Here is a 27,513-nt window from a genome sequence, read left to right as displayed (position 1 = left end):
ATATTCTGGGAACTAGCAGAAGTCCTGAGTTTTGGGATATATATATATATATATATATATATATATATATATATATATATATATATATATATATATATATATATATCAATCACCCTTTTCCCCTTAGAATGAGTTTATTCTCTATTCATTAATTCGGGACTTTCTCCTCAACTCGAAGTTCATCAAGTGACGTGATCAACATGCATAACATGTTAACAGCATCAGCAGTAGCAATTCTTACCTTTAAATGTTTTTCTTACCTAAAGTTAAGCTGTATGTACAAGTAATTACATTAGATCAGTCGAGATACAGATACATTCATTTGTGAATTCTTTAAGTTTGCTGTTTTGAGGAAAATAAGCAGCACTCATCACAATGAAGTGGTTAGCTTGTTGCTAACAAAAGACAAACATGGAGGCTTCCATGTTTTTTCCCCACTTTGTAGTATGTAAACAATCAAATGGTAGGTTCATTACTCCATTGGAAAATGTCTAGGCAGATCAAACTACATTTAAATAGAAAAATCGAAACGATTTTTTTTCTCAATCTGACAAACAAATAAAGTGCTTGGAGTTATGTACTGTACAATATAATCAGTCTAAACAGTTGGTGGAGAAGAAGCGTTCTAATGAATTGGAAAGATTTGCTTTTTGAACTTAATAGTAATCATCTACAATTTGAGGTAAAATTTTTATCTTGTGGCTTTTGATATTTACAGAGACACAACTGAAGGCATGACACACCACCTCTGCTGAGTAAACGGCCTGTCTGTGCGTTACATACATAATACACCTCCTGTCTCATGTATGCTTTCTGTAGATTCAATGAAGCAGATTTGTTACTTTGCTGCAATATGTGTTGGGGGGAAAACGCTGACAGGCTGCGGGCACTGTGTAGCAGATTTGTTGTTTTTTTTCCTCATAAAAAGCTGACGTTGGTATATAATAGACCTTCTGCTTGCTGGCAGGTGGTGACACAAGCCTTATGAATTTCTACACCATTTCCAGGGATGTTCCATATTTATGGCTTGTGTTAGAGCTGCTCTTAAAGCTGACCTTACATGCTATACATCAGATATGTCTTTAGGATGATGAGTATGTATGTAAGGAGGGTTTTTCCTGCAATTTTTAAGCACTGCTGCCTCCACTGTCCCATACTGTGAGGACCTTGTATGTAGGTAAAATAAATCTGAGAGTGGGAAGTGAATAAGTTTGGAGATTGATCTAAAGAAAAAAAAAATGAATTTGAGAAAATTGGAAAAGATTAAAGTTGAGATTTTTAAACTGGTCAAAAAAGTGTTTATTTGTGTTTGTTTTCCTTTAATATCTAGTTCATTATATTGTTGGTAAAGACTCAATGATAAGTATATTCAATACAATTTTTTTAATTTGTATAGCGCTTTTAACAATTTACATTGTCACAAACTTTTAAAATTGTCATTTTTATTTGTCCATAATGATAAAGCCTGAGTAACTGAGGTGAGGAAAGTAACTGAGGTGAGGAAAATCTCCCTGTGACGATATGAGGAAGAAATCTTAAGAGCAACCAGACTCAAAAAGGGAAGCAATCGTCATCTTTGGCACTGAAATATGCCTTGTTTGACTGTTTAGATAGCACCCTAGCTAGTTAAGTATGCTAACATGAAAATTTACAACGTATACTGTACGTAGCATGACCTGTTTACGTGGGCATGTGGTAACTAAGATGATTAAGGTGTTGAGACACTGATCGGAGGGTTGTGAGTTTGAATCCCAGGTCTAACAAGCGTCCACAGCTGGGACCTTGAGCAAGGCATTTTATCTCTCAATTTCTCTGTTGTATTAAAAAAATCGACAAAACATAAGTTGCATCCCCCAAATTCTAAAAAAATAGAGTTTATCTGCATTTCTTTCAATTTCACTGTCACATGGTCCGCAGCAGATGACTATGATCGGAAATGATTTAAATTTATTCTGCATCATTTTATCAGTTCAGGAAGCATAATCGTGAAATCTAATTCTCATTACCGAGAAGGGACTTTTTTTTTGAGTGTGTGTGAAAGTGTGTATTGTGCACCCTGTTTCCTTGCTGTAGAGTCTCTGAAGACTGTGCCATTATTAATAAGCTCCCTGTTGCCATTTCAGTGCTGGCAAATTTTCGTGGAACGGTTCAGCATGGTCTGCCCCTGGAGATCGGCGACACGGTGCAGATTTTGGAGAAATGTGAAGGTAATTAAGAGAATATTCTTTGAAAATACAGGCAGTGCTTACTAAAGCATCGCATTAGTGATGTCCTTTAATGAAGCTCTGAGGTTACTAACAAAGCTTGGACAGTTGATGAATAATGGCAATACTGATAATTACAATAGTTTCTCATTAAATAGATGATTTATAGCATATAAAAGCTTTAGGGGGTTAAATATAATTAAGTAGAAGTGTTATTGTAATTGAGTCAATTCCTAATTGGTCACTTTTTTGTCTGTAATTGCTGTTAAACTGAAGTACAACAGATACCCACAGCATTCTCATCGATATCCAGGGCAATCTTCATACATATTTTCTCTTACTGCACAAGAACAGAACGTACCGAACTATTTGCTTCACTGCTCTTATGTTGCTCTTGTGCAGTATAAATCATTTACCATGAAAACTTCAATATCCAATGAGCCATTTTTAACTTCCCATAATGACAACTGCCTTTTGACAAAACAGAGATGTGATTTCCTCAAATGTCACCATTTGTCCTTTCAGGATGGTACAGAGGATTCGTTGTAAAGAATCCAAATGTCAAGGTAAGCTTCATCTGTTCTGAGAAACACGGCAGGTCACTTCTCGATTGATTGACTTCTCTTTGTATTGGTATGCATGCAAATTGTAAACTGAAGAATACATTTAAATGTGTAGTGGAATAAGCTGTGAACTGAGTGGTGGTGTGGAATGAAGGAAGTTCTGAAGTGTTTTATTCCTTTTATACTTCAGCAATTCTTATTATTACTTCATTCCAGATTATGTCCATGTCCATGTTAGGCATTGAATGTCTTTGTCATGTCTCACTCCACAGTGGTGATGAATATGAAGCTCATGTAAAAGTAGACACTCTGAGCTTTAAGTATTTCTGTTTTTCTTTAGCCTATTAGGCAATATTAAATGTTAAATAAATATTTCCTCACAGAAAAAAGTTAACCATATCAACAACGTCCTGTGAACGTGCTGTTACTATAGAAACGGTCAACACTTTCTGACCAATCAGAATTGAGAATTTAACATTGCTGTAGAATAAATGGTTAAAAAAGTATTTACAACATTATTTGATTTGTTTATCCTTGCATTTTATTTTGGAGATATAATAACAGCATGACATTTTATGAATAGCAGATGGTTTCTCTCATTGTGCGACTTTTGTAGCACTAAAGATAAGAATTTTTAAAAAATATATACAGTATATTTTCTGTCATTATTATATACAGCATGTACCTCGTTTTCTCTAGAGCTTTTAAGATTTATGGATAAGAAATCATGTGTGTGAAGATATATAGATCTTATTTTTGAGTGTGCAGTGTGTTCTCGCTGAAAGGTCACTGATGCTAATCCCGTACAGACTGTGAGTCTGTTTGCAAGTCAATATGAGTTCAAATGTCACATCCATAATGCAGAAATTGTCCTGATACGAAAGAACGAGAATGAAGGTAAAAATTTAATCTATGGATACTGACCACCAAAGAGCTCTATCTCCTGTTTCATCAGTGTGTCTGTTAACTTTTCTGGCTTTGTGTGATTAGAAAAAAATTTTATTTGTTGATTCTGCTCAGCTACAGTGGTGTGAAAAAGTGTTTGCACCCTTATGGATTTTTTTAGTTTTTTGCACGTTTGTCACACTTTAATGTTTCAGATCATCAAAGAATTTTAAATATTACTCAAATATAACAAAAATAAACACAACATGCAGTTTTTAAATGAAGGTTTTTATTATTAAGGGACAACAAAATTCAAACCTACATGGCCCTGTGTGAAAAAGTGTTCCCCCCCCCCCCCCCCCCCCCCCCCCCCCCGTTAAAACATAACTGTGGTTTATCACACCTGAGTTAAATTTCTCTAGCCAAACCCAGGCCTGATTACTGCCACATCTATTTACAATCAAGAAATCACTTAAACAAGACCTGACTGAGAAAGTGAAGTAGACTAAATGATCCTCAAAAGCTACACACCACAGAATTTCAGGACCAAATGAGAAAGAAAGTAACTGAGACCTGTAAGTCTGGAAAAGGTTTTATAGCCATTTCTAAAGCTTTGGGACTCCAGCAAACCACAGTGAGCGCCGTTATTCACAAATGGCAAAAATTACCTCAAGAGCGCAGCGACAACTCATTAAAGATGTCACAAAAGACCCCACAACAACATCTGAAGAACTGCAGGCCTCACTTGCCTTAGTTAAGGTCAGTGTTCATGACTCCACCATAAGAAAGAGACTAAGCAAAAATGGTCTGCATGGCATAGTTCCAAGATGAAAACTGCTGCTGAGCAAAAAAGAACTTAAAGGCTTGTCTCAGTTTTGCCAGAAAACATCTTTGGTGAGCCCCAATACTTTTGAGACAAACTGTATTGAGGAGACAAATGTTTAACATTTTGGAAGGTGTGTGTCCCATTACATCTGGCTTAAAAGTAACACCGCATTTCAGAAAAAGAACATAATACCAACAGTAAAATATGGTGGTGGTAGTGGGGTAGTCTTGGACTGTTTTGCTGCTTCAAATATGATAAATGGAACTACGAATTCTGCTGTCTACCTACTGTAAATCCTGAAGTACAATGTGCGGCCATCTGTTCGTGACCTCAAACTGAAGCGAACTTGGGTTCTGCAGCAGGACAATGATCCAAAACACACCAGCAAGTCCACCTCTGAATGGCTAAAGAAAAACAAAATGAAGACTTTGGAGTAGCCTAGTCAAAGTCCTGACCTGACCCGGACCTATTGAGATGTCGTGGCAGGGCCTTAAAAAGGTGTTTCATGAGTCATATGTCAAGAGTCAAGAAGCTTTTATTGTCATTTCAACCATATATAGCTGTTGCAGTACACAGTGAAATGAGACAACGTTTCTCCAAGATCAAGGTGCTACATAGAACAAAGACAGGGCTAAGGACATGTAAGTAGTCTTAGCCACATAAAGTGCAACTGTGCAACCTGGTGCAAACAGTGCAGGACAAGACAAACAAGACAGTGCAGGACAAAAGACAGTGCAGTACAAAAAACAGTGCAGACGTAAAGTTACAAGACAATACAAAAAGTACAAAAAATGCAATACACAAAAGACAATAAACAGTAACAGAAACAGAGCCGACCGATCGGTGTAAATACTGAATGTTCAAACAATATTTCGTGCAGTAACATTAGAATGAACACAATGTGACTGAATTACAACAATTCTTCAGAGACGAGTGGACCAAAGTTCCTCCACAGTGCTGTCACAGACTCACTGCAAGTTATCGCAAAAGCTTGATTGCAGTTCTTGCTGCTAAGGGTGGACCAACGAGTTATTAGGTTTAGAGGCAAGCACTTTTTCACACAGGGCCATGTGGGTTTGGATTTTGTTTTAGTGTAATAATAAAAACCTTCATTTAAAAACTGCATGTTTTGTTTACTTGTTATCTTTGATTAATATTTAAATTTGTTTGATGATCTGAAACATTAAAATGTGACAAAAGTGCAAAAAAATCAGGAAGGAAGACTTTTTCACACCACTGTATGTCTATGCTGTGTTGTTTTTTTTCCAGGGAATATTCCCAAGCAGTTACATTCATCTGAAACAAGCCCACATAAAGAACAAAGGGTAAGAGCATCCTGTTACTGAGAAGGCAGAAAGCTCTCGGTCATGAAGATTTTTTAGGCTTTTTACTCTTTACCCTTCACCATGGAGACTCCTTCTAAAAATGTTAAATAAACATCTCCTTACTGAAAACATCACCATATTAACAATTACGTATGGTTTTTTTTTAATGTTTGAAAATCCAGTCTGAACATTCAGTAGCATTGTGGAATAAAACCCTATAATGAGGCATACGGTCAGTGGGAAAGATGGCTTTGTGGAATCTTTTGGTTTTGTGTGTATGTGTGTGAAATATTTTGCTGTGTGTTATTTACAGGCAGTTTGAGACGGTCATACCGATGGAGGAGTCGGTCATCACGGAGATGACGGTGACTTTGAGAGACTGGGGTACCATGTGGAAACAGCTCTATGTGGTAATGTAGCACAAACAGGATAGCCATATATCTGACAATTGTCACATTTGACCATATTTTGACTTCCGGGTGCTATTAGTAAACACACTAAGCAATTAACTTTGAATTAAGTATATTTACTTGATATGATGTGTGAAATACATCACTCATGATGATTGGTCACATCACTACAATTCTCACTTAAAAGGAACAGTTTGGAGAAAGATCAGTTTGTACACAGTTTGTCCACATATGATCTTTCTGGAACTGGTCAGAAAATTTGGAAGTAAATCTAGGAGTATGATTTCAAATACACACTATTTTCTGAAAGATACTGGCAAATGCTGGTAAAGAACTGCTAGTAGTTTGGGGCAGAAATATTAATTAAAATGAAGATTGGCTATATCTTTTTTTCATTTATTAGCTACGTCCTGATTGTTTACTTACTGTATCGAAACTTAGAGTAAATTAGATATCTAGCAAAACTATTCCTTTAACCGTTGCCTGTCGACTTTCTCTGTTTTTGTCGTCTGTAGAAGAACGAGGCCGAGCTCTTTCACAGACTCTGGCATGTAATGACAGAGATCCTGGAGCTGAGACAGCAGGTCCTGCTCGGTCACCTGACCCAGGAGCGCATAACTGACATCAAGCAGCACATTGTAGCAAGACTCGACTGGGGCAACGAGTGAGTGTCAAGAGATAAAAGCTTCAGACAGAAATGCATCCTGGCGTTACTTTAAGAGTTCAGCGGTGATCATGATGATGTAGAGGAGATTTTAAGAGATGAGAACTCCATGTAGTCTTTGAGGACAACAACCTCCTCATCGATACACAATTGTCGGACTGTATAATTATAATCACACCCTCCAGTGTCAGCCAAATGAGGATGAGGTTCCCTTTTGGGTCTGGTTCCTCTCATGAGGTTTCTTCCTCTTCCATCTAAGGGAGTTTTTTCTTGTCGCCTCAGTCACCTCAGGCTTGTTCATTAGGGATAAGTACAAACACATTTAAATATAAGTCTGTTATTATTCTTGAACGTTTATATAATATTAATCTTTGTATAATATTGAACCTTTTGTTTTATGTTTCTTACGTTCTGTAAAGCTGCTTTGAAAAGATGTCCATTGTTAAAAGCGCTATACAAATAAATTTGAATTAAATTGAATTTATATTAAACATAAGCACAAGGTTCAGGGATTTGTAGCTTGACGTCCATGCAAAGTAGATATCCTGGTGATGGAGGAGAATTAACGCGTGCATGTCTCGGTGCTCTGCTCTCTCATGTCCGACACTTTCTCAACACGCTCCTGAGCACCTCGCATTCATTTTAATGACCATGCTCACCGATACTGCTCTGTGCGCTTAGTTTCTTCACCTTCATTGTACACCTTCTCACACTAATACACCTTCTCACACCAGGATGTCATTGTTCTGCTTTTAACCCCGGGGTAGAGGAAGGTTTCACACTTGTAATTTAGAAGCGGTGTTCGCACAGATTTTTACCCTGGGTAATAAAAACCTGCTCTGAAGAAGGTTAATATCACTTCTACAGGATTCACCACACATTGCGGTACCAAACGTATATACTGTAGTGTCACAGATACAGTGCGTGTTGTGGCTTAAAACAGCCATTGAGGATTTATGTGGAAACCTATTTATTTATTTAAAATTTTTCATGGAAAAGCATAAAGGGTTGTTGACGGAGTAAATATGCAAATGAGAAGGTTAATCCAGGGTTTAGGAATGTACAATGTGAAACGTCAAATTATGAAGAGCCAGAATTAATCATTAACCCAGGGTAAAGTTTAACCCAGGATTCTGTTTACAGTGACTCAGGGGAAACTATATCAAGATCGAACAGCTCTAATCTTTAGATGCCAAAAGGATGTTAATACGGTTACTTTGATTTTAGGAAGACGACATGGATTTAATATTTTTCATAACAAACACTTTGCAGTTTGCTTTGCTTTAATCATTAATAATGAAATATGATCAGATCAGCGTCGGTTTGTGTCATCAGTGCATTAGAACAGTAACATACAGTTTGGTATTATGGGTGTGTATATGGTATAAGGGCTAGTATTGTATGTATTGTGAATTACGCAGATCTGTATTGTTGTTTTTAATTATTTTGGACAACTTCCTTGTGTTAGCATGCTGAACATGTGGTTTATGCAAATTAATGCTTTAAACTAGAATTCTGAGTGTGTGTGCGTGTGCGTGTGTGTGTGTGTGTGCGTGCGTGTGTTTTATAGGCAGCTGGGATTGGATCTGGTCCCCAGGCGGGACTTCAGTATGGTAGACCCAGATGAGATCAGCGTCACCGAGCTCTATCGCTTGGTTAGTTTTACACACACCCACACACACACATACACACACAATACTCATGAGTCACCCTTTCACTGCTGCCAGAGGTCTATGCTGCGTTACCACGGCAACTGCATCCCGGTCTGACGCCACAGCCCCCAGTCCTGTTCCTCTGTGCTCTTTATTTAACACACTCACACACACACACACACACACACACACACACACACACACACACACACACACACACACACACACACACACATTGCGAGTCATGCTTGAATAGGAAAATGATAGTAATTAAGTACATTAAGGAGCTGTTTGCAAACTTGCATTATTTTAATCCTCCCATTGTGTTCATGTACAGAAAACACACAATACACACTCTTGGTGTTCCTACAGGTTCAGCAGATACAGACACAGACAAAAATGTACTGTTTATCACTGTATAATACTGTTCCAAGCTTAGGATGCTGTCACACTTATTCAACCATTTGCAGAATCATTTGCAGCGTGAAATTGATACTTTTGCTCTGTTTGCAGTTTCTTTTATTCTCACATCGGACATAATTAAGTGAACAATGCTGGATGAGAGCCATATAGAGCTGAAATTAATTATTAAAGTAAAACATTCATTAAATACATTATAATTACAAAATGTATTTAATATATAATTTATTATATATATATAATATAAAAAATATTTAATAACTAATTTTAGTAAAAAAAATCTTTAATTTTCTTTACTTTTTTTCATTAAATATTATTTTTACATATCTTCAAATTATTTTGCAATGTTTATTTTATCTGCAATAAAAAAGCTGGATTTTGTAAGAAAAAAAACAGTGATCATATTTAGTCGATCTGACATCTTTCAATCTTTTACAATGGTGGAGCTGAGAGAACTGATAACATTTGAAAGGCCATCATGCTAAATGCTAATTAGAATGGTTTCTTACAATTTGCTGCTCTTTACTAGTAATTTAATGATATTTAAAAAACACTAATTCTGAATTTTGAAATTGTGCCCAAGCCTTACTGTAGATTTCATCCATGGACTAGCTCACATGCGTGAATGATTAGGTTGTGCGATAAAACACATGACTTTTTTCTGTGAGGAAAATTTTGGGGCAATTTCTGACAAATCACATGATATTGGAAGGAATGATAATGGTAATGTTTGGTACCCAGGATGGTGTTTGTTGTTTTTTGTCAGATTAGTTTTTTCTGTTACTGCCTCAGGTCTAGCGGTGAATAGAAATTGCTACTTTGGTCTGTATAGGTTGCATTTTCCAAGGGTTTTGACTTGTTTTTCCACAAAAAATAAATAAGAAATTTAATTTTCATAAATCCGTATATGGAAAAACAAAACATTGTGAAGAAGTACATCACAGCATGAACACAGATTACCTGATAAAATTTATTTTTTTTTTATAAAAGATGACATTAATATTCACTCTTTAATTTCAGCCCCATTTCCACCTCTGTCATTTGTGTGTCTAGTTTGTATGTTCTCATTGTGCCTTGGGGTTTCATCTGGGTTCTCCGGGTTTCATTCCCCAGTCCAAAGACATGTGCTATATGCTAATTGACATCTCTAAATTCTGTAGTGTGTGAGTGTGTGTGATTGCTCCTTGTGATATACTGATATCCTGTCTTTGTGCCCTGAGTCTCCTGTGATTGACTCGAGTTTCCTGTGACCCAGTAGGATAAGCAGTGTATAGAATGAATGGATGGATGGATGGATGGATGGATGGATGGATGGATGGATGGATGGAATTTTAGCCCCAAAAAGAATCTGAAATGATAATAAAAGTTAGAGAAATAGAGTTTTTGTAATATGTATTGTTTTAAATTTCTCTCTTGTTTTCCTTTGGCTGACACTTTACCTGTATGAACTTAACACAACGGAGTCTCTTCCAAGATATTTTCATCACGATTCCTGTCACTATAGTAACGATATTAGCCCCATAACGATCTCTGCAGCATCTCCAGACCTCAGATATAAACTAGGCTCCACTCTTAAAATGATTTTTAGAGAATTATGTTCTGTAAAGCTGCTTTGAAACGATGTCGATTGTAAAAAAGCGCTATACAAATACATTTGATTCGAATAGAATTAAAAACAAATCAGTGTAAAACTTTTCAAAACAATCATGACCGATTGATTCAAAGAATTGCTCAAACGCCCTGTTTAATTTCACACTTTTGATTAGAATTAGAAATCAATGAGAAGAATAAGGGGGAAAAGATCAAAAAGAGAAACAATCACAGTCTCTTATTCTCATCTAAGCAAGATTAGGTGTAGACAGTTCTGCATAACACGATTGGAACAAAATGTTAGCAATTGAAGGAAAAAGACATTAATCTATTTCAGCACATGTTGCGTAGCACTTATCCTACACAGGGTCACAGGGAACCTGGAGTCTGTCTCAGGGGAGTCGGGGCACCAGACAGTGGACACCATGGACTAACACATAACAGGGCACGATCTCTTGCATACACTCACACACACTACGGACAATTAAGAGGACAATCAAAATTAAACTCCAACAATGCCTTTAGACTGACGGAGGAAATCCAAGGAAACCCCTGAGCACTGAGAGAAGATGCAAACACCACACACAAATCTGGTCCTTTAACCATAGAGCTAACCATGTGCTAGGAAAAAGGCATTTTATCTTATAAAACCAGATCCACACTTCTTTTTCTTTACCTGTGTCAGCCATCGCCTCACTAATAATGACCTCAGAGTGTCTAGTCAGAGAAACAGGGAAAATACTTGTTCCTCATTAAACAAATTTACACATGCATTCATTTAATATTAACTTGATGTAATATATGACTGTACAAAACACTAATCAAGCAGACATATCATCAGTGCACAGTCTGTGCGTTATCCCAAACCCCAATGAATAAGCAGACGGAACTCACTTTATTAATTCAAGCTCAGATTCAAACCCCAAATCCCCATCAGCTACAGTACGAATCTGAAATCATTGCTAATCAAATAATGAAGAAGAAAAATAAAGACATTTCTCACATTCTGCTTTTCTTATGCATTAGTCTGAACCCAGAGAGAAAGAATCAGGAAATCATAGCTTCAGACTGTGAAAGTTTGCAAGCAGATTATTCATTCTTTTTTTTTTCTCAAAATCTAGCCACTGCTGGAACATATCTGGGTTGCCTGTGCCAGCCGGAGTGCCATGTTATTATGCATCAGTTATTGAGCTATTCTGCACAAATCCTGCGATAGATAGATAGATAGATAGATAGATAGATAGATAGATAGATAGATAGATAGACAGACAGACAGACAGACAGACAGACAGACAGACAGACAGACAGACATATACCTGCAAGTACTCTTTGTTACTGTGTGTATATATGTGTAATTCTGCTTAAATATGTGTATTACTGTGTGTGTTTCATTAGTCTAGCCTTGTCATATAGTTTCCATTATACGTTTAGATGCTTACTGTCATGTGTTTTGGTCAGATGGAGCGGCGGCACCGTAAGCGAGAGCCTCCGCTTCAGGCCAACATGCATCACCTGTTCCTGCAGACCAACAGTTTGCTGAACTGCAGCCTGGCCGAAGAGCTCGAGGTCTTCTTCTTTATCTATGACAACAGGGAGATGCGACCGATCAGGTAGTGGCTGTGGAGAATTGACCGATCAGAACATGGGACTGTAGGGAACCTGAAAAACTTGTAGGTCATGGAAAGAATTTTGGCTTCACAATCGAAGGTGGTCCAGAAAATGGCCTTACAGAAAACAGATAACACCTTACAGATCATTTCCATAAAAACATCCTTAGAGATTAGAAAGCACACAACCAAACCATGTTGGACCTATAAAAACTAATTGTGTTAATGTTCCTGAATTTAATCAGATGCTAAGTACCGTAATACACTTTCCCCATTTTGTTATACATCTGTCTCAGCCACACCTCTGGAGAAATGCACATGCCTACACAAAACATAAATAATGAACGGAGTAAATGCATTAACCCTGTTTTTTTTTTTCAGTTTTCCTTTTTTGTTTGTTTTTGTCTCTATATTTGACCAGGGCTGCACATGATTTTAATCTTAATCAAACTTCTGATTCTGTCTATGCCATTTTCTGTCTCTGTCTCTGGGTTTGTGTGTCTGTCTCTTCCTCTTTATTGCAGCGAGAGGTTTTTGGTGCGCCTCAATAAGCAAGGGGTTCCAAAGTCACCTGAGAAAACAGAAAGGCAGTGCACGCTCTTTGTTGTAAGTGCTCTGATGGTTTTCCCCCTTTTTATTTCCCCCTTAGTGCTCTATCTCCTGTGCTCTGACTGCCTCACATTGAAAACATGTTTTGTCCTGTAGTAAAGTGTTTCGAGATTCTCCTGCTCTGCACAACTCAATGCCATGGTTTAATTGATTTTATTGAAAGTAAAAAGATGCAGCTTTATGCGTAAGCTTGTTTCCCAAGGTCAAACCATATTGGTGGGATTTGATTTCATGAAAAGTACAGGATTGAATAAAATGTGAAGATTGTACAGGGTTTTCCCCGTGCACAAGAATTTTGGGTGGCTTTTACCAGTGCAAAAAGTCTCTTCACTCTCTTTCTCTCTAATCTATCTATCTATCTATCTATCTATCTATCTATCTATCTATCTATCTATCTATCTATCTATCTATCTATTAATCTATCTATCTATCTATCTATCTATCTATCTATCTATCTATCTATCTATCTATCTATCTATTTTTCTCACCACCTACTCACCGCCTATCTCATCTCTCTTTCTCTCTTTCTCTCTCTCATCTATCTATCTATCTATCTATCTATGTATCTATCTATCTATCTATCTATCTATCTATCTATCTATCTATCTATCTATCTATCTATCTATCTATCTATTTTTCTCACCACCTACTCACCGCCTATCTCATCTCTCTTTCTCTCTTTCTCTCTCTCATCTATCTATCTATGTATCTATCTATCTATGTATCTATCTATCTATCTATCTATCTATCTATCTATCTATCTATCTATCTATCTATCTATCTATCTATCTATCTATCTATCTATCTATCTATCTATTAATCTATCTATCTATCTATCTATCTATCTATCTATCTATCTATCTATCTATCTATCTATCTATCTATCTATCTATCTATCTATCTATTTTCTCACCACCTGCTCACCGCCTATCTCATCTCTCTCGCTCTCTCTCTCTCTCTCTCTCTCTCTCTCTCTCTCTCTCTCTCTCTCTCTCTCTCTCTCTCTCTCTCTCTCACACTCTCTCGTACAGCTTGTCATTTTACAAAGAGACCAGAAAGCATTGAAACATAGAAACTCCTCGGTCTCGAAGACATTTCTGTTCTGATAAACATGGCCGCTGTTACAGAGCGCTACAAAACTGAGACTCCTTCTACAAATGTCATCACATCAGCGATTATACACTGTTAACTCTGTTTATTACGTAGCTTTCATCATACAAGTCTCTGTGAATGAACTTTAGAAAAAATCAAATAAAAACAATTTGCATTTCTAAAGACAAATCAGATTCTCAGCCATACCATGGTGTCGTGGTGTAAAGAAACTTCATTCGAAAATCTGGTGAAAAACTGGCCTGGTTCTGTAGCATCGTAATCACCTTTACTCTCATTAACTTTACACTTCAAATTGTCTCTTGGTAAAAAATTATGTAAAATGAAACCCATTTTTTATTCCTGGTTGGGCCGCTTTTTTTTTCATGTCCAGTGGAAAAAAATTGTGACTTTCTTTGAACAGTGTTGAATAAAACATTTGTCTTTCTTTAAGGATTTGGGAAGTAGCGATCTCCGCAAAGATGTATATGTTGTAGCTCATATTTTTAGAATAGGTAAGAGCTGCTGACCCCGACGAGTAATCTTTACCTTAAAGTGACCTATCACAATGCCTTTTGAGTGACATGAAACCTCACTTAATACGCTGTGACAGTCTAAACGAACACTTTATTCCATAATCAGTATGATTTATTTGGACATGCATTCCAATGACTGTCAAGGTCTAGAATGGCAGGATTTAAATAATACCTTTTAGGCAAACTGATAAGCCACTTCAAGTTAAATGTGATTGGTAAACTGTTTTTTTCTGTAAACGCTCCATCAGTGTGTGAGTAGCTGGCGTGTGTTGACATGCATGACGTGCATTGAGTCGTAACCTCATATCGCTCAGTGGTATTGGTGTCTTTGTGGCATTCGCCAGTTTCCATTTGCATGTGCGTGTCATTTCACTGTGTACTGGTAAGTGAAGCGTGTGTACGTGTTACTGCTCATCTGGAAAATCTCCACACGTTTAGTTCTGTCAGAAATCAAGCAAACAGCTGACATGCAGCGTGACGTACCATGTCAGTCTGAGGTGGAGATTTCTTGACAGAACTTTGACCACATTCCAACATGTGTGATGCTTGTAACCAGATACTTCCATTCTGTGTTAGTTTATTTTGCTTGAGTTATTATCCTGAAGCTGGCCGTTCATGTGACCCTCAGGGCGAATGGTTGCTGGCGAGAAGAAGTCAGTGTGTAACACGCAGTACAGACGTCCATTTGGCTGCGCTGTGATCAACATATGTGATCTGCTGACGGCCGACTGCAAGGACGAGCACCTGCTTAAAGTTTACTCGTGAGTCCAACGTCTCTCTCTTTTGACTATACAGCATTAAAATATATAGACTTTAGGATTTTTCCATGAGCATAGTATACATTTTTTTTGTATAACACAGGGGTGTTCGGTCTTATCTGCAAAGGGCCGATGAGGGTGCAGGTTTTAATTCCAACCAATCAGGAGCCACACCTGATTTCACTTTGGCTCTCAACAGACTCAGATCTTGGCTTTCAATAGACTTTGGCATGTTGGTTAGAATGAAATCTTGGACCGGACAGGCTCGGTATACAGGTCATGCAATAGCCATTTTCTTAAAGCTGCTTCATAGAAATCTGGATATGATTAACAAACATAATGAACAAGTTAGTGTTGCCTAGAGACCGTTGCAAGGAAAAACTCCCTGAGACGACATAAGGGAGAAATCTTGAAGAAACCAAACTCGAAAAATCCCTTAACACTGAATAGTGATATTATAAATCAGATATAGAAAAGTAAAGTCAGATATTATTAAGCGTGCTGAAAAGATGTTCATTATAAGCAGATATAAAGTGAATCTAGGTCCTAAGATGAGCACAAAGACAATCTTCATGAATAACAGTATAAAGGTGAGATTATCCTGTAAATGTCAATACATGATCTCATTTTTAAACACATTTTGTAAGACAGTATCTCAGTTTTAGTTCAGAGTGAAATTATATTGCCATTTTCATCACTTCCAGCTTTCTGGGACAATTTTACCTGTTCATTAAAGCTTAAGATTTATGAGAGGTTATATCTTAATGCCTAACTAGAATATATTTGTACTACATTTGAATTTCATTGAAACACCTGAAACCATTTAATTGCAATTACTGTTGTGTCTGGTTTGGAAACTGGATCCTGAATGTTAGCACCTTATTGTACTGATTCACCACTTGTCTTTATTAGGTTCGTCAGTCACATGTCACCTAACTTTGTGTTTCTGTTCAGATGCAACACTGAAAGCGAGTGGTATCAAATACATGACAACATTATTCGGAAAGTCAGCTCCCGGTACAGCCAGGTCAGCTCCGGCACAGGTCAGTCCTTTCTACGTCTTATTTCTATTCCTGACTACTACACAGTTTTAATTGTTAAGTTTTATTGGTCACATAAATAATTATATTACACAGTATGACATCTACTGGAATGCATATAAAAATATAAAAATCGAATTAAATGAAACAAAAAGAGACTAAAAATAGAATTACAAAAAATAAAACAATATAAATGTACAGATAAATGGTAAAATATATAGGAAATATAAAAATTATGAAGGAATGTAATTAAATTTTTATTCATTAATTTTTCAACTTCTTAATTGAAAAAAAATCATTTTTATTTTTGTTTGTTTGATGATCTATTTATTTATTTAGCAGAATGATAGCTTATGGTAAAACTCTAAAAGAAGTTTTGGTAAAAGAATTAAACCTAATGTGCATCTAATCAATACTGGTCTGTACGAGAGACCGCGTGACATCGTTTTAGACCGACTTTTCAGCAGTGAGGAAATAAATGAGAAAAAATAAACGTATTGAACAAGACTGCATGGGATGAGAGCTATAATCCTTTCAGCTTATTCTGCCAGACAAGATCTCACTGCGTCCACGTCAACTGATTAACAAGCAATTTATTCGCCCAAAAATTCAATTATGCTAAATGGAGCTTTTCTAACCGGCATCCATTAAACGGCAATTATCGGTGCTGTGTATGTTAGCTATCAATACACACTAGATGGGCTTATCGACCGGGGACAGTAAGCACTTTGTGTTGCGAAGGTCTGCTGTCATTTTGATCATTTTCACATTAAAAGATCAATCAAGAACTCTTTTTGTATGATCTGCAAGCCATATGTTTTTTTTTGTCCTTTGTTGGATAACAATAGCTCTCAATGTAGCATCTAATCATAGGGCATTTATTTATTTATTTATTATAATTTTTATTTATTAATTTACTTTACAATTCATCTGTTTGTCTGGTTGCATGAATTAAACTTTTAATTAAACATTTATTTTAAACCTCACTACCTCAAAGACATGTAGCCTACAAATACGTCAATGTCAATTTGGAGTGAAATCTCAAGAATAAAACGGCGGTTTATTCTAATAAATAGACAAATTTTATTGTGCACATTAGAAGCTTAATATTTAAACAGATGTATTTATACCAAAACTGGGTTATTTGTTGACGTTACAATTAGACTAAAATCCCAAGCTTCAGCATGTTCAAGAAAGCCTGGTTTAGAAAACAGATTCTGTAAAGGGCAAAACTTTTCCATCTACCACTTTTCATTATTATTTACTTGTAAAAAGTAAAATGTAATACCTTTTATTTTATATACTATACATATACACAACAAACCAGCTAACCGTTAGCTAGTTAGCCAGATCATGACACACAGAAATCATTAAAACATCATCAGTTTAATTACAACTGATGTTTCCATTCATTAACCCCTTGCATCTTGTTTTTGCATCTTGTTTGCTACATCATTAGCTAAAAAACTGGTAACATATTTACCTGTGAATAATATACTTAATGATTCCGTGAGTAAGATATAAGTGAGGTATTTTAGAAAGCAACACCGAGTCTGTGCAGAGGTTCGATGTAAGCAGCATCGTCTGCGCTTGTGTTTTATGGGGGAAGAAGTGTAGTATCTTACATAAGAACGTCTCACTGTACTGCTAATCTAACTAATATATTACATATGAATGGATTTGCGTTGCTGAGTGACCATGTGTGGGAAGTGCCTTTGCAGTGTTATGAAATAAAAGTGGCCGCAATTAGGCGTTGTGCTTGAAGGAAAAGATTTGCATCAGATAGTCTTAGATAATGTTTCTGTGTTATGGGATTCAGCATTAGTTAGATGAGAGGCTTTAGCTTTATTGTAGAATGATGAAAGAGACAAAGAGTGCGGCTAAATGGTTCCTGTATGACTCAAACATACGGGAAAAATGTTAAGCAGATAAAAGTCACACCAGATGGTAAAATGGCTGAAATTTCCTCTTGATGAAATTGTTCTGTTTGGTTATTCCTTCAGGCTTCGGTGGAAATCTCGTGTCTAAATCATTTATCAAACGTTTTTAATGACTAGAAACGAAACCGATTATTAATGATGGGGTAATATGTCTATATATGTCTAGAAATTATTAGGAATTAGCACGATTAGCTAAATCAGTTATTCACGCTTTTTTCTGAAAATGTTTTAGCTGCATTTTTCTGTTCTAAACCTCCTAAAGAGTTAAAAAAACCTCCTAAAGTCTCTACACTGTAGTTTCCAGCATATCGGATTAAAGATATCGTTTTTTAAATGATTATATTATGCCTGCGCTTGTTCTTGTTTCTGTAGGACTTGCTGTTTCACTGCAGTTGCTGCACGGAGACCTGGAGCAGATTCAGAAGGAGTACATGCGTCTCTTCACTCGCAACGTCTCCATCACAAGGAGACTCGGCTTCTCCGATATCATCATGCCAGGTGAGATTAAAAAAGCTTTTTGGAAGCTACATATGAAAGCCATTAAATATAATGACATTAAAAAAAAATGTGTATTTGTATCTGGTTCTATTTCTTTTGTTTTTTAATTAAGAAGTGGATTTTTTAATAATTTGATTGCATTAAGTATTGAACACTGATACTGCAGCAGAACAGCAGGGAAATTGTTTTATATCGGTTCTCATTGTAAGTTACAGTCTAAGATGTACATTACATTTACACATTTTCTTTTAATCTAATTAATCTAGCCAAGTTTAATTTCAGCTTTTGAGCTATGAGGCTCAAGTAAGTAATGAAAGTGTGGTTTACATTGATTTGGTCTTATGTCAAAAATGGACACATACTATAACAGACATGTCTTATCAAATATTTTGTTTCAGTGTTATTTCTTTAATGTAATGCAATGGTTCTTGTACATTTTTTTATTTATTTTTTGCTAATCCTTGTGCGAAGGATTCTCTTGAGTCTCGTCAAGAGCAGCGATAACAGAAGTTATTGTTTATTGACTGTTGCTATTATAGCAATTTTATTTATTTATTTTGTATGCCTCGTGAGAACATATATCATCATATCTTCTGTCTGAACACACGTTTGTCCACAATTTACATGTCTTTATTGGTTTTCACACTCTCCAATGGCTCACGCGGGACTTGCCTCGGCTTGTGTTGACAGATTTTATGTTAGACAGAGTCACTTTATTGGGGCGAGACATGCCAGTAGTCATTATACATCACAAAAGAGAGCTTTGAATTCACATTTAGCAGATTCTAATCATTTGTGGCATTCAAATGATATGAAACACTGTCAAATACATGAGCATTGTTGTATTTATTTAAAATTTCTTTACGCCATGTGCAAAATTACTGTTTTCTAATATATTACATATTAGGAATTGTAAATTAAGTTTAATTGACCGACTTAAGCTTAGAGTAGTATATTTTAAATACATTTACAATATAATTCTATTGTTGTGTGTATTTATATTGTGCAATAAAATAGGTTGTAGTGTAATTTGCTTAACACATATTTTACAATAATTAGCCAAAATTCATATATTTATATTGTTAGAACTTGTTACTGAAACAGTCATCACATGGTTTAAAAGGATAATGAAACCTTTTTGCAAAGAAAAACAGGACAGTGACATGGGACACTCTTGAACATTCTTATATAGCTGAACTTTACGGGAAAGTTGCGCCTCAAGTGTTAAGGCTCTGGGTTGCCGATCAGAAGATCAGGGTTCAAGCCCTAGCACTGCCAAACTGCCACCATTGGGCCTTTGAGCATGGCCCTTAACTCTCTCTGATCCAGGGATGCTGTATAATGGCCCTGACCCCAACCTTCTCAGTTGGGATACGCGAAGAAAAGAATTCCATTGTGCTGTAATGTATATGTGGTGATAATAAATATCCCAATTCAACTTTGCTTGTTGAGGAGCATGGTGGCTTAGTGGTTAGCACGTTCGCCTCACACCTCCAGGGTTGGGGGTTCGATTCTCACCTCCGCCTTGTGTGTGTGGAGTTTGCATGTTCTCCCTGTGCCTCGGGGGGTCCTCCGGGTACTCCCCCGGTTAAAAAAAAGATACACATGATAGGTTGATTGGCATCTCTGCAAAACTGTCCATAGTGTGTGATTGCATGAGTGAATGAGAGTGTGTGTGCCCTGCGATGGGTTGGCACTCCGTCCAGGGTGTATCCTGCCTTGCTGCCCGATGACGCCTGAGATAGGCACAGGCTCCCCGTGACCCGAGGTAGTTCCGATAAGTGGTAGAAAATGAATGAATGAACTTTGCTTGTTTATAGTGATGTAAATTAGCTTATAATCATTTCAAAATGAACTGAACTGTTTGTCTTTTATAGACTGGTTACTGATTAAACCGATCAGTAAATCAGCACAGTAAAATAAGTGTTAATAAACAAATTCAAACTACAAACTGTACTTTTGTACAGTATTTTATATAATACAATAGTACAGTACAATAGTACAGTACAATATAATAACAATGTTGTATGTGTGATGATATTGTACTGTAATATAGTTTGCAGAGTAATTTGCTTAAGAACTTATTTTCCGGCTCATACAAGAACGTTCAAAAGTGTCCTGTGTCGCTGTCTTGTTTTGTACAGTAGCTGTTGAGCTCTGATATGAGCATAGTTAGCACCATTAGCATATAATTCAATTTCTGTTTTAATCTATTTTATTTGTATAGCATTTTTAATGATTCACATTTTCTCGAAGCAGCTTTACATGAGTATAGAAACAGAATAAAATATTTTAAGTTAAATATTAAGTTACTATTTATATCTAACATCTATCCCTTATGAGCAAGCCTGAGGTAATGGTGGTGAGAAAAAACTCTCTGAGATGATATGAGGAAGAAACCTTGAGAGGAACCAGACTAATTGGTTCCTACAGTTTTGTGCTGTACAATGGTACAGAATTCTAAAACCAGTCAGTATGCAGTTAGTAACTGTATAAAATACACAGAGCCTTTACCATGTGCTATTTTATTCTGGTTAATGAGTTCACAGTTGTGGACGTTATGCTATGTTTGTAAATAAGATAGGAAATAATCTGGTCTGAGCATTTAAAAAAACAAAGCTTTGATTTGTGTTTTTTGTTGCGTCTGCCCAAACCTGCACGTGTAAATAATGTGGTTTTGACTGCAGGTGAAATCAGGAACGACCTTTACGTGACCCTAGAGAGAGGCGAGTTTGAGAAAGGCGGGAAGAGTGTGGCGAGGAACGTAGAGGTCACCGTGTACCTACTGGGAGCTGATGGACAGGTACTGAAGATAAAACGTACACAAATAGGAGAGGAATCGAGGAAATTGAAACATTTTTATTCACAATATCTCTTTTGACATTTATTCCCATTTACATTTACAGCATTTAAGCTTGCGCCGTTATCCAGAGCGGCTTACAGAAATGCGATGTAGTCTCTATCATAAACACATCCTCTAACTAGGGATAAATTGGTGTTAGAACCCTGTTAGTGAGGTTAGTACAGTGTATGTTTTGCTCTCTTTCTCTCTTTTCTAGGGTCTGGTGTTTTCAGGTTCAGGTGAGACCGGGACAGATGCTGTCCACTCATTTGTCCTGTACCACAGTAACAGTCCACGCTGGTCAGAGCAGATCAAGCTGTGTGTTCCTCCAGAGCTGTTCAGACTCGCTCACCTGCGCTTCGAGTTCAGACACTGCTCTAGTAAGAGCTCACACTCCATGAATGTGACAAAAAATAAAAAATACAAACACAACACGAGACACACACACACACACACACACACACACACACACACACACACATAAACGCTGAATTAAAAAATAAACTGTGAGGAAAGAAGTTGTATTTTAAAGGATTTATTGAGTCATTAGTTCCCTTTATTTTCTGAAGAAGGTAACAAAAGACCCAACAAAAACTTAAAAAAAAGGAGAAAAAGAAAAAAATAGTAAAAGTAATATACACAGAAACAATTTCCAACATACGATATTCAGAGTTATTTACAAATGTTATAAATTCAACCAGCAAATGAAACACATTCAGTATCGAGTGTTTATTGTGCCACGGTTGCACCTGGATTGCTTATTAGGGATACATTTAAATTTTGTAAAAAATAAAATAAATCTGAAGTTTTGTATTTCTACTGAGACAGAAACAATGTCTGTTGTTAAAAGTGCTATGGAAATAAACTAGAATTCAATTAAATTGTTCTTGTAAGTTGTTCCACATTGATAAAGCATTAAAGTTCAAACCTTTATTATTTAGTCAGCTCAGACCTTACACCGCACATCGAGTTGAATAATGTCCTTTGAACAAAGATTATATTCTTCTTATTTATTATGTTATGATTCCAGGTTTGAATGCAATAGTTCTGAAATACTAAAAATTACTAAAAATTAAAGCTGCCTCTACTGATAATAATAAACGATACTGAGTGGTACGTATTAAACGAAGACTTAATTGCAGGTTCTTAATTTAGTATATACAAAGACTTATTTAGTATATATGCAGATTCTTTAGTTGGTTTGGTTTATATACTGTAATAATCTTTCTTATGTTGAGATAAAAAAGGGTGACAGGACATGGTTTTTCATCTTTCAGCAAAGGAAAAAGGAGAAAAGAAGCTTTTTGGTTTCTCATTTGTGCCACTCATGCAAGAGGACGGAAGAACCCTTCCTGATGGCACGCATGAACTCATCGTTCACAAGGTAAAGTGTGGATATCGGTGTGCAAATTTGTATTAAAGTAAAATTCCAGTGTTTTCCAAACTAATCTTTATCTGCTGCAAATGTATGCCTGTGTGATTACTACTGTACAGACTAGAATTTCCTCATACTAGGAAATAAATTAAAGACCTGTTTTTACTTGTTTAATATGGAGGTCATGGGGCTCTTATTGGGAGGCAAAAAATATGTGGGTATAGCATGTGCTAGTCAAGGACACTTTCCTGAATTCCTGAAAGACATTTGAGAAATTATGCTAAAAATTTACTTTCAGAGATGGTGCTACTTCTTCAGGAGGAAGAATAGTTTAACTTTGTTAGGTCAAGGTAGTTCAAAGTAAACAGGAAGTGCTTTGTTACTGGTCAGACTGATGGTGATGGAAATCGTTGTAAACAACTGCAACTGTTCTTTTTGTTTGTTTGTTTGTTTTTTTACCCAATGTTGGAAAGATGAATAAAACTCTTACTGTTAATGTTTTTTTTACTTCTATTGATTGAAAACACATTATATGTTGCATATACTGTTTTATTAGCATATACACCTTATATTAGCACATACTGAAAAACTCATGTAGCTTTAATGCTCCCTTTTCTCATGCTAGTGTGAAGAGACTGCAAACCTGCAGGATTTGTCTCGCTACCTCAAGCTGCCCTTCTCTAAAGCCAGTCTACAACCTGGAACCAACCAGACCATTAAGAGCAGCAAAGAGTCCTTCTGGATCCTCTCGACCCTCTGCTCCACCAAACTCACACAGAATGGTACTGCTCACGATCATCCATCTGTTTGGAATTAAGAGGGTTTGTTTGTTGGACCAACACTGGCATTATCAGGGCTATCATTATAAGCATAACCCATTATTTGTCTACAACCTGTTTGGATAAATGGTAAAGTATAGGCTTGTCTAAGACAGAAGGAAAGTGCTTGAATTTACTGTTCTTAAGGGTTTTGGAACATTGAGTCATCACTAATAAGCTTAACACCACTTCCTTAGAGAAAACCCATCACTCCAATCTTGAGCGATAATTGGACTCACTGATCACAAACCTTATGTGACCTTTCATTTCTGACCTTTATGTTATTTATGGATCCGTTCTCTGTGTGAGGCTTGCACATGAAAGCGTGTGTGTGTGATAGGGGGTGGCTACATGCTGATCACACACCTGTATCTGTTGACCTTGGAGCTCATTCCAATAAGTCTAGCAGCTGGGCTCTGATTAGTCCAGAAACAAATCATACTATAACAAAACCATCCAGGCTTTGACAAGATGTACAAAGCTGTGTGTGTGTGTGTGTGTGAGTGTGTGTGTGTGTGTGTGTGTGTGTGTGTGTGTGTGTGTGTGTGTGTGTGTGTGTGTGTGTGTGTGTGTGTGTGTGTGTGTGTGTGAGTGTGTGTTTGAGAGTGTGAGTGAGAGTGTGTGTGTGTGTGTGAATCAATCAATCAACATATTTGGATGGGTGCAAAATTAACCCTTAAAGATCCAGTTGACGTTCTCTGACACAAAGAATGGCATTCTACTTCAGAAAATTTATCACTGTGATCATGGTTATATGGAAGATCTATAGAAGCGATTTGGCAGATTTCAGAGCTTTAAGCTTCCTGTGTAGAAATCCTTTGTTGCTCTATGTGACACGTGACACATCCATGGCTTCAGTTATGATAAGCTATGGTTTTATCGTATTCACTGCACGATTAATGTTTCAGCCATTGCTTTATCTCAATCTGCAGGAGACATGTTGGATTTGCTGAAGTGGAGAACTCATCCGGAACGGATCATGGACGGCTTGTCCAAACTGAAGGACATGGACGGCACGGAGATAGTTAAGGTAAAACGGTTCTTTAAGACATCGATCCTTTTGCAGATTCCGCTAAAACGTTTAACTGAACACGTGGTTTATTTCAGTTCTTTTATCCAATATCAGTTATTTAAGTTGAATATGTATGTTAATACAAAGCAAGCAACACTTAAGGTTAGATCTGCTGTGAACACCGGCTCTGCGCTCCAGTGAAATTCGTCTTCTAAATTTGTTAAAATATTATCTCGTATCTTGCTGTCTATCAGTTGACAGTTTCCTTATTATTCATTTACAAAATGAAAAGAATACACATTTACAAAAGGTCTTAGGCAGATGGGGCATATGTGGGCTTAGATAAGCCCCAAAAAATACACTACACCTTCTTCTGTGATGTTTAGAAACCTCTTGTCTGTCTCTGTCTCAGTTTTTGCAGGACACCTTGGACACACTGTTCGCCGTGTTAGACGAGAGCCCGCAGAGATACGGACTGAAAGTATTTGATTGTTTGGTAAGACACGTCTTTACAGCTACATCATATTAGATCCCCTGTTTTCAGCGGAATGTTCTGCGATTTGGATTTTAATGGCCAATCTTTTTCCGTTCTTCTCGCCCGCTGTGTTGCCGTGGTTACCTGCCGAATACAAATGGCAACAAAACATATTTAATTGCATGGGACCGTGGCAGGGGTTGCATTATAACTGTTTGCGCTTTGAAGGCTATTTGAGCTCATGTCTTGGTTTCATGTTACACTGTTTCTAGAATTACAGGCAGAGCTTCAGAGCCTGAGACTAAATGTAGGCTAATGGTCTAATTAACACAACATCACATAATTAAATATTAACATAATCCCAGCTGAGTATAAACTCACATCTTTGACTGGAAAATGCTGATTTTCATGTTTGGAGAAAGAAAGTTTTTAGATTTTGTTAAGACTGTATAGATGATATAGACTCTTTAACAGAGGCCAAACAATAGAGTTGTTTTTATTGTGTCCAAGTTCAGCAGTGAGTTTTTCTGTCATGTTACACATAGTGATGTTTTGTGTCTCATATGAAATGAAACACTCGAAGTTATGAGACTTTCTAGCTTTTTTTTTTTTTAGTATTTCTGTTTTTGCCTAGCCTGCTAGGGACAATAAATTCATAGAAATGTAGAAAAATTGACCTTTTTTCCATACAAATGTTGCCATATTTTAAGTACATGCTGATATTAAACCCGTTTCTGCTCTCTGAGATGCCCCAAGTGCTTTTTTTGCCCCAAGATTGGAAGTTGTTGTCTTTAAACACAAAAATTCTGTGTAAAGTAATCAACAGAGGGAAAAACACACGTCTGACTCAGTTTATATCAGACTCACGGCCAGAAAATATTCATTTCTTTACACTGATTAAAATCATTATTCAGAAGGTTAAATTAAGGCACACTGCCAGATCTTTGTGATAAAACCAGCCAAATGTTCAGTAAAACTGCTCCAATTCTCATACTTAAAATCTTATCCTCTCAAATCCTTTAGCAGACTCCGTACTCATGACCACAGTTATGTGATTATTTCACCAAGGACCATCTAAATTTGAGGTTTCTCAGAATGAAACCTTTTTCTCTCCTGCTTCTACGATGGTTGATAACATCAGATGATTACATACTGTATATTATACTGTTATTAATAATATACGAGTAATCAAAGCAATTAATTGACCCATAACTTACTGTACATTAATAAGATAGTTACTTAGAGTGAGAGAGAGAGAGAGAGTGTATGCGCATGCACGTGTGTGTGCGCGCATGTGTGCGCGCATGTGACTGCGTGCGTATATGTTTGCGCGTGTGAGCGTGCGTGTGTGTGCACGTGTGGGTGTGTGTGTGAGATAGGGTGTGTGTGTGTGTGTGTGTGCATGTGCGTGTGTGTTTGAAATGAGTGAATACAAAATGTGCAGTAGTGATGATTTTTTGCCTTGTTTCACAGGTATGTAATTCATTATCTACTACAAAAAAAAGACAACAGCAAAATAGACAAATAAAAAATAATCCTGTCAGTCGATGTGGTGTAAAACTGAACCGTGTCGATTTTCTCTGCAGGTGCATGTCATCAATTTGCTGCAGGACAGTAAATTCCAGCACTTCAAACCCGTCATGGACAACTACATTGAGAATCATTTTGCAGGAGCTTTGTCATACAGGTGAGAACACAAACACACCCAAAAACAACAACAGCAAGAGAAAGCAAAACCAACCTGATATCTGGGCTTTATGTGAAGATTTCAAAGTTATGATTGAACTCACAGATATACATTTCTGCCTTATCTAAAGTCCTTATCTAATTCATATAGCTTTGTAAACATAATTGTTACGTGCTGTTTTTCTATGAAGGGATTCTGCCAAATATCAATGCGGTCCAGATTTTAAGAGCACAATAAGACAGCTTCCCCATTTGTCTTGTGTTTTTACACTTTGGGATGTGTGTTAAAGCAGCACCTGATGTTAAGACTCTATGTAGAGCAGTGTTATACTGTATATTCAGAGATATAACCATTAATCAATCATTAAGAAATAGAATAACCGGTAAAAACTTTGAAATGGGATAAAACAAAATAAACGGTAGTGATGTTAACAGTAGTTATGTAGTAAGATAGGGTAGAAGCAGAAGACAAACAGCAGAATAGTTAAATAAAAAATCCTATGGTCTATGAGCCTAAGAGCATGCGCACTTCACGTCATACCTCACCACCTGGTCATCAGACCGGTCTTTACATCACTTATCCTACTGGGTCATGGGGAACCTGGAGTCTGGGTCAGGAGACTCGGGCCACAAGGCAGAGTACACCCTGGACATGCCAGTCTATTGCAGGGCACAATCTCACACTCACA

The 27,513-nt window shown here is 36.8% G+C and overlaps 1 protein-coding gene across 3 annotated transcripts in view; it reads left to right on the top strand.

The window, feature by feature from the left end:
• The window catches only part of dock4 (dedicator of cytokinesis 4), a 79,505-nt gene that overhangs the window by 16,436 nt on the left and 35,556 nt on the right, over positions 1–27,513 (top strand). For 2 of the 3 annotated variants that reach the window (XM_027136122.2, XM_047802386.1), the window contains 19 exons: positions 2,124–2,207; positions 2,730–2,770; positions 5,748–5,803; positions 6,117–6,213; positions 6,729–6,877; positions 8,448–8,532; positions 11,998–12,149; positions 12,671–12,752; positions 14,299–14,359; positions 15,009–15,141; positions 16,093–16,181; positions 18,491–18,616; positions 21,304–21,419; positions 21,676–21,838; positions 22,736–22,842; positions 23,459–23,615; positions 24,584–24,681; positions 25,076–25,159; positions 26,725–26,825. In XM_027136122.2, coding sequence (XP_026991923.2) covers positions 2,124–2,207; positions 2,730–2,770; positions 5,748–5,803; positions 6,117–6,213; positions 6,729–6,877; positions 8,448–8,532; positions 11,998–12,149; positions 12,671–12,752; positions 14,299–14,359; positions 15,009–15,141; positions 16,093–16,181; positions 18,491–18,616; positions 21,304–21,419; positions 21,676–21,838; positions 22,736–22,842; positions 23,459–23,615; positions 24,584–24,681; positions 25,076–25,159; positions 26,725–26,825 — 1,981 coding nt within the window. Of the gene's footprint in view, positions 1–2,123; positions 2,208–2,729; positions 2,771–5,747; positions 5,804–6,116; positions 6,214–6,728; positions 6,878–8,447; positions 8,533–11,997; positions 12,150–12,670; positions 12,753–14,298; positions 14,360–15,008; positions 15,142–16,092; positions 16,182–18,490; positions 18,617–21,303; positions 21,420–21,675; positions 21,839–22,735; positions 22,843–23,458; positions 23,616–24,583; positions 24,682–25,075; positions 25,160–26,724; positions 26,826–27,513 lie in introns of those variants that run through there. The other variant, XM_047802387.1, reaches the window with a different exon arrangement.

The sequence above is a fragment of the Tachysurus fulvidraco genome, chromosome 17, assembly GCF_022655615.1.
Source record: "Tachysurus fulvidraco isolate hzauxx_2018 chromosome 17, HZAU_PFXX_2.0, whole genome shotgun sequence".
Taxonomy (NCBI): domain Eukaryota; kingdom Metazoa; phylum Chordata; class Actinopteri; order Siluriformes; family Bagridae; genus Tachysurus; species Tachysurus fulvidraco.
This window is presented reverse-complemented; position numbering and strand designations above follow the sequence as displayed.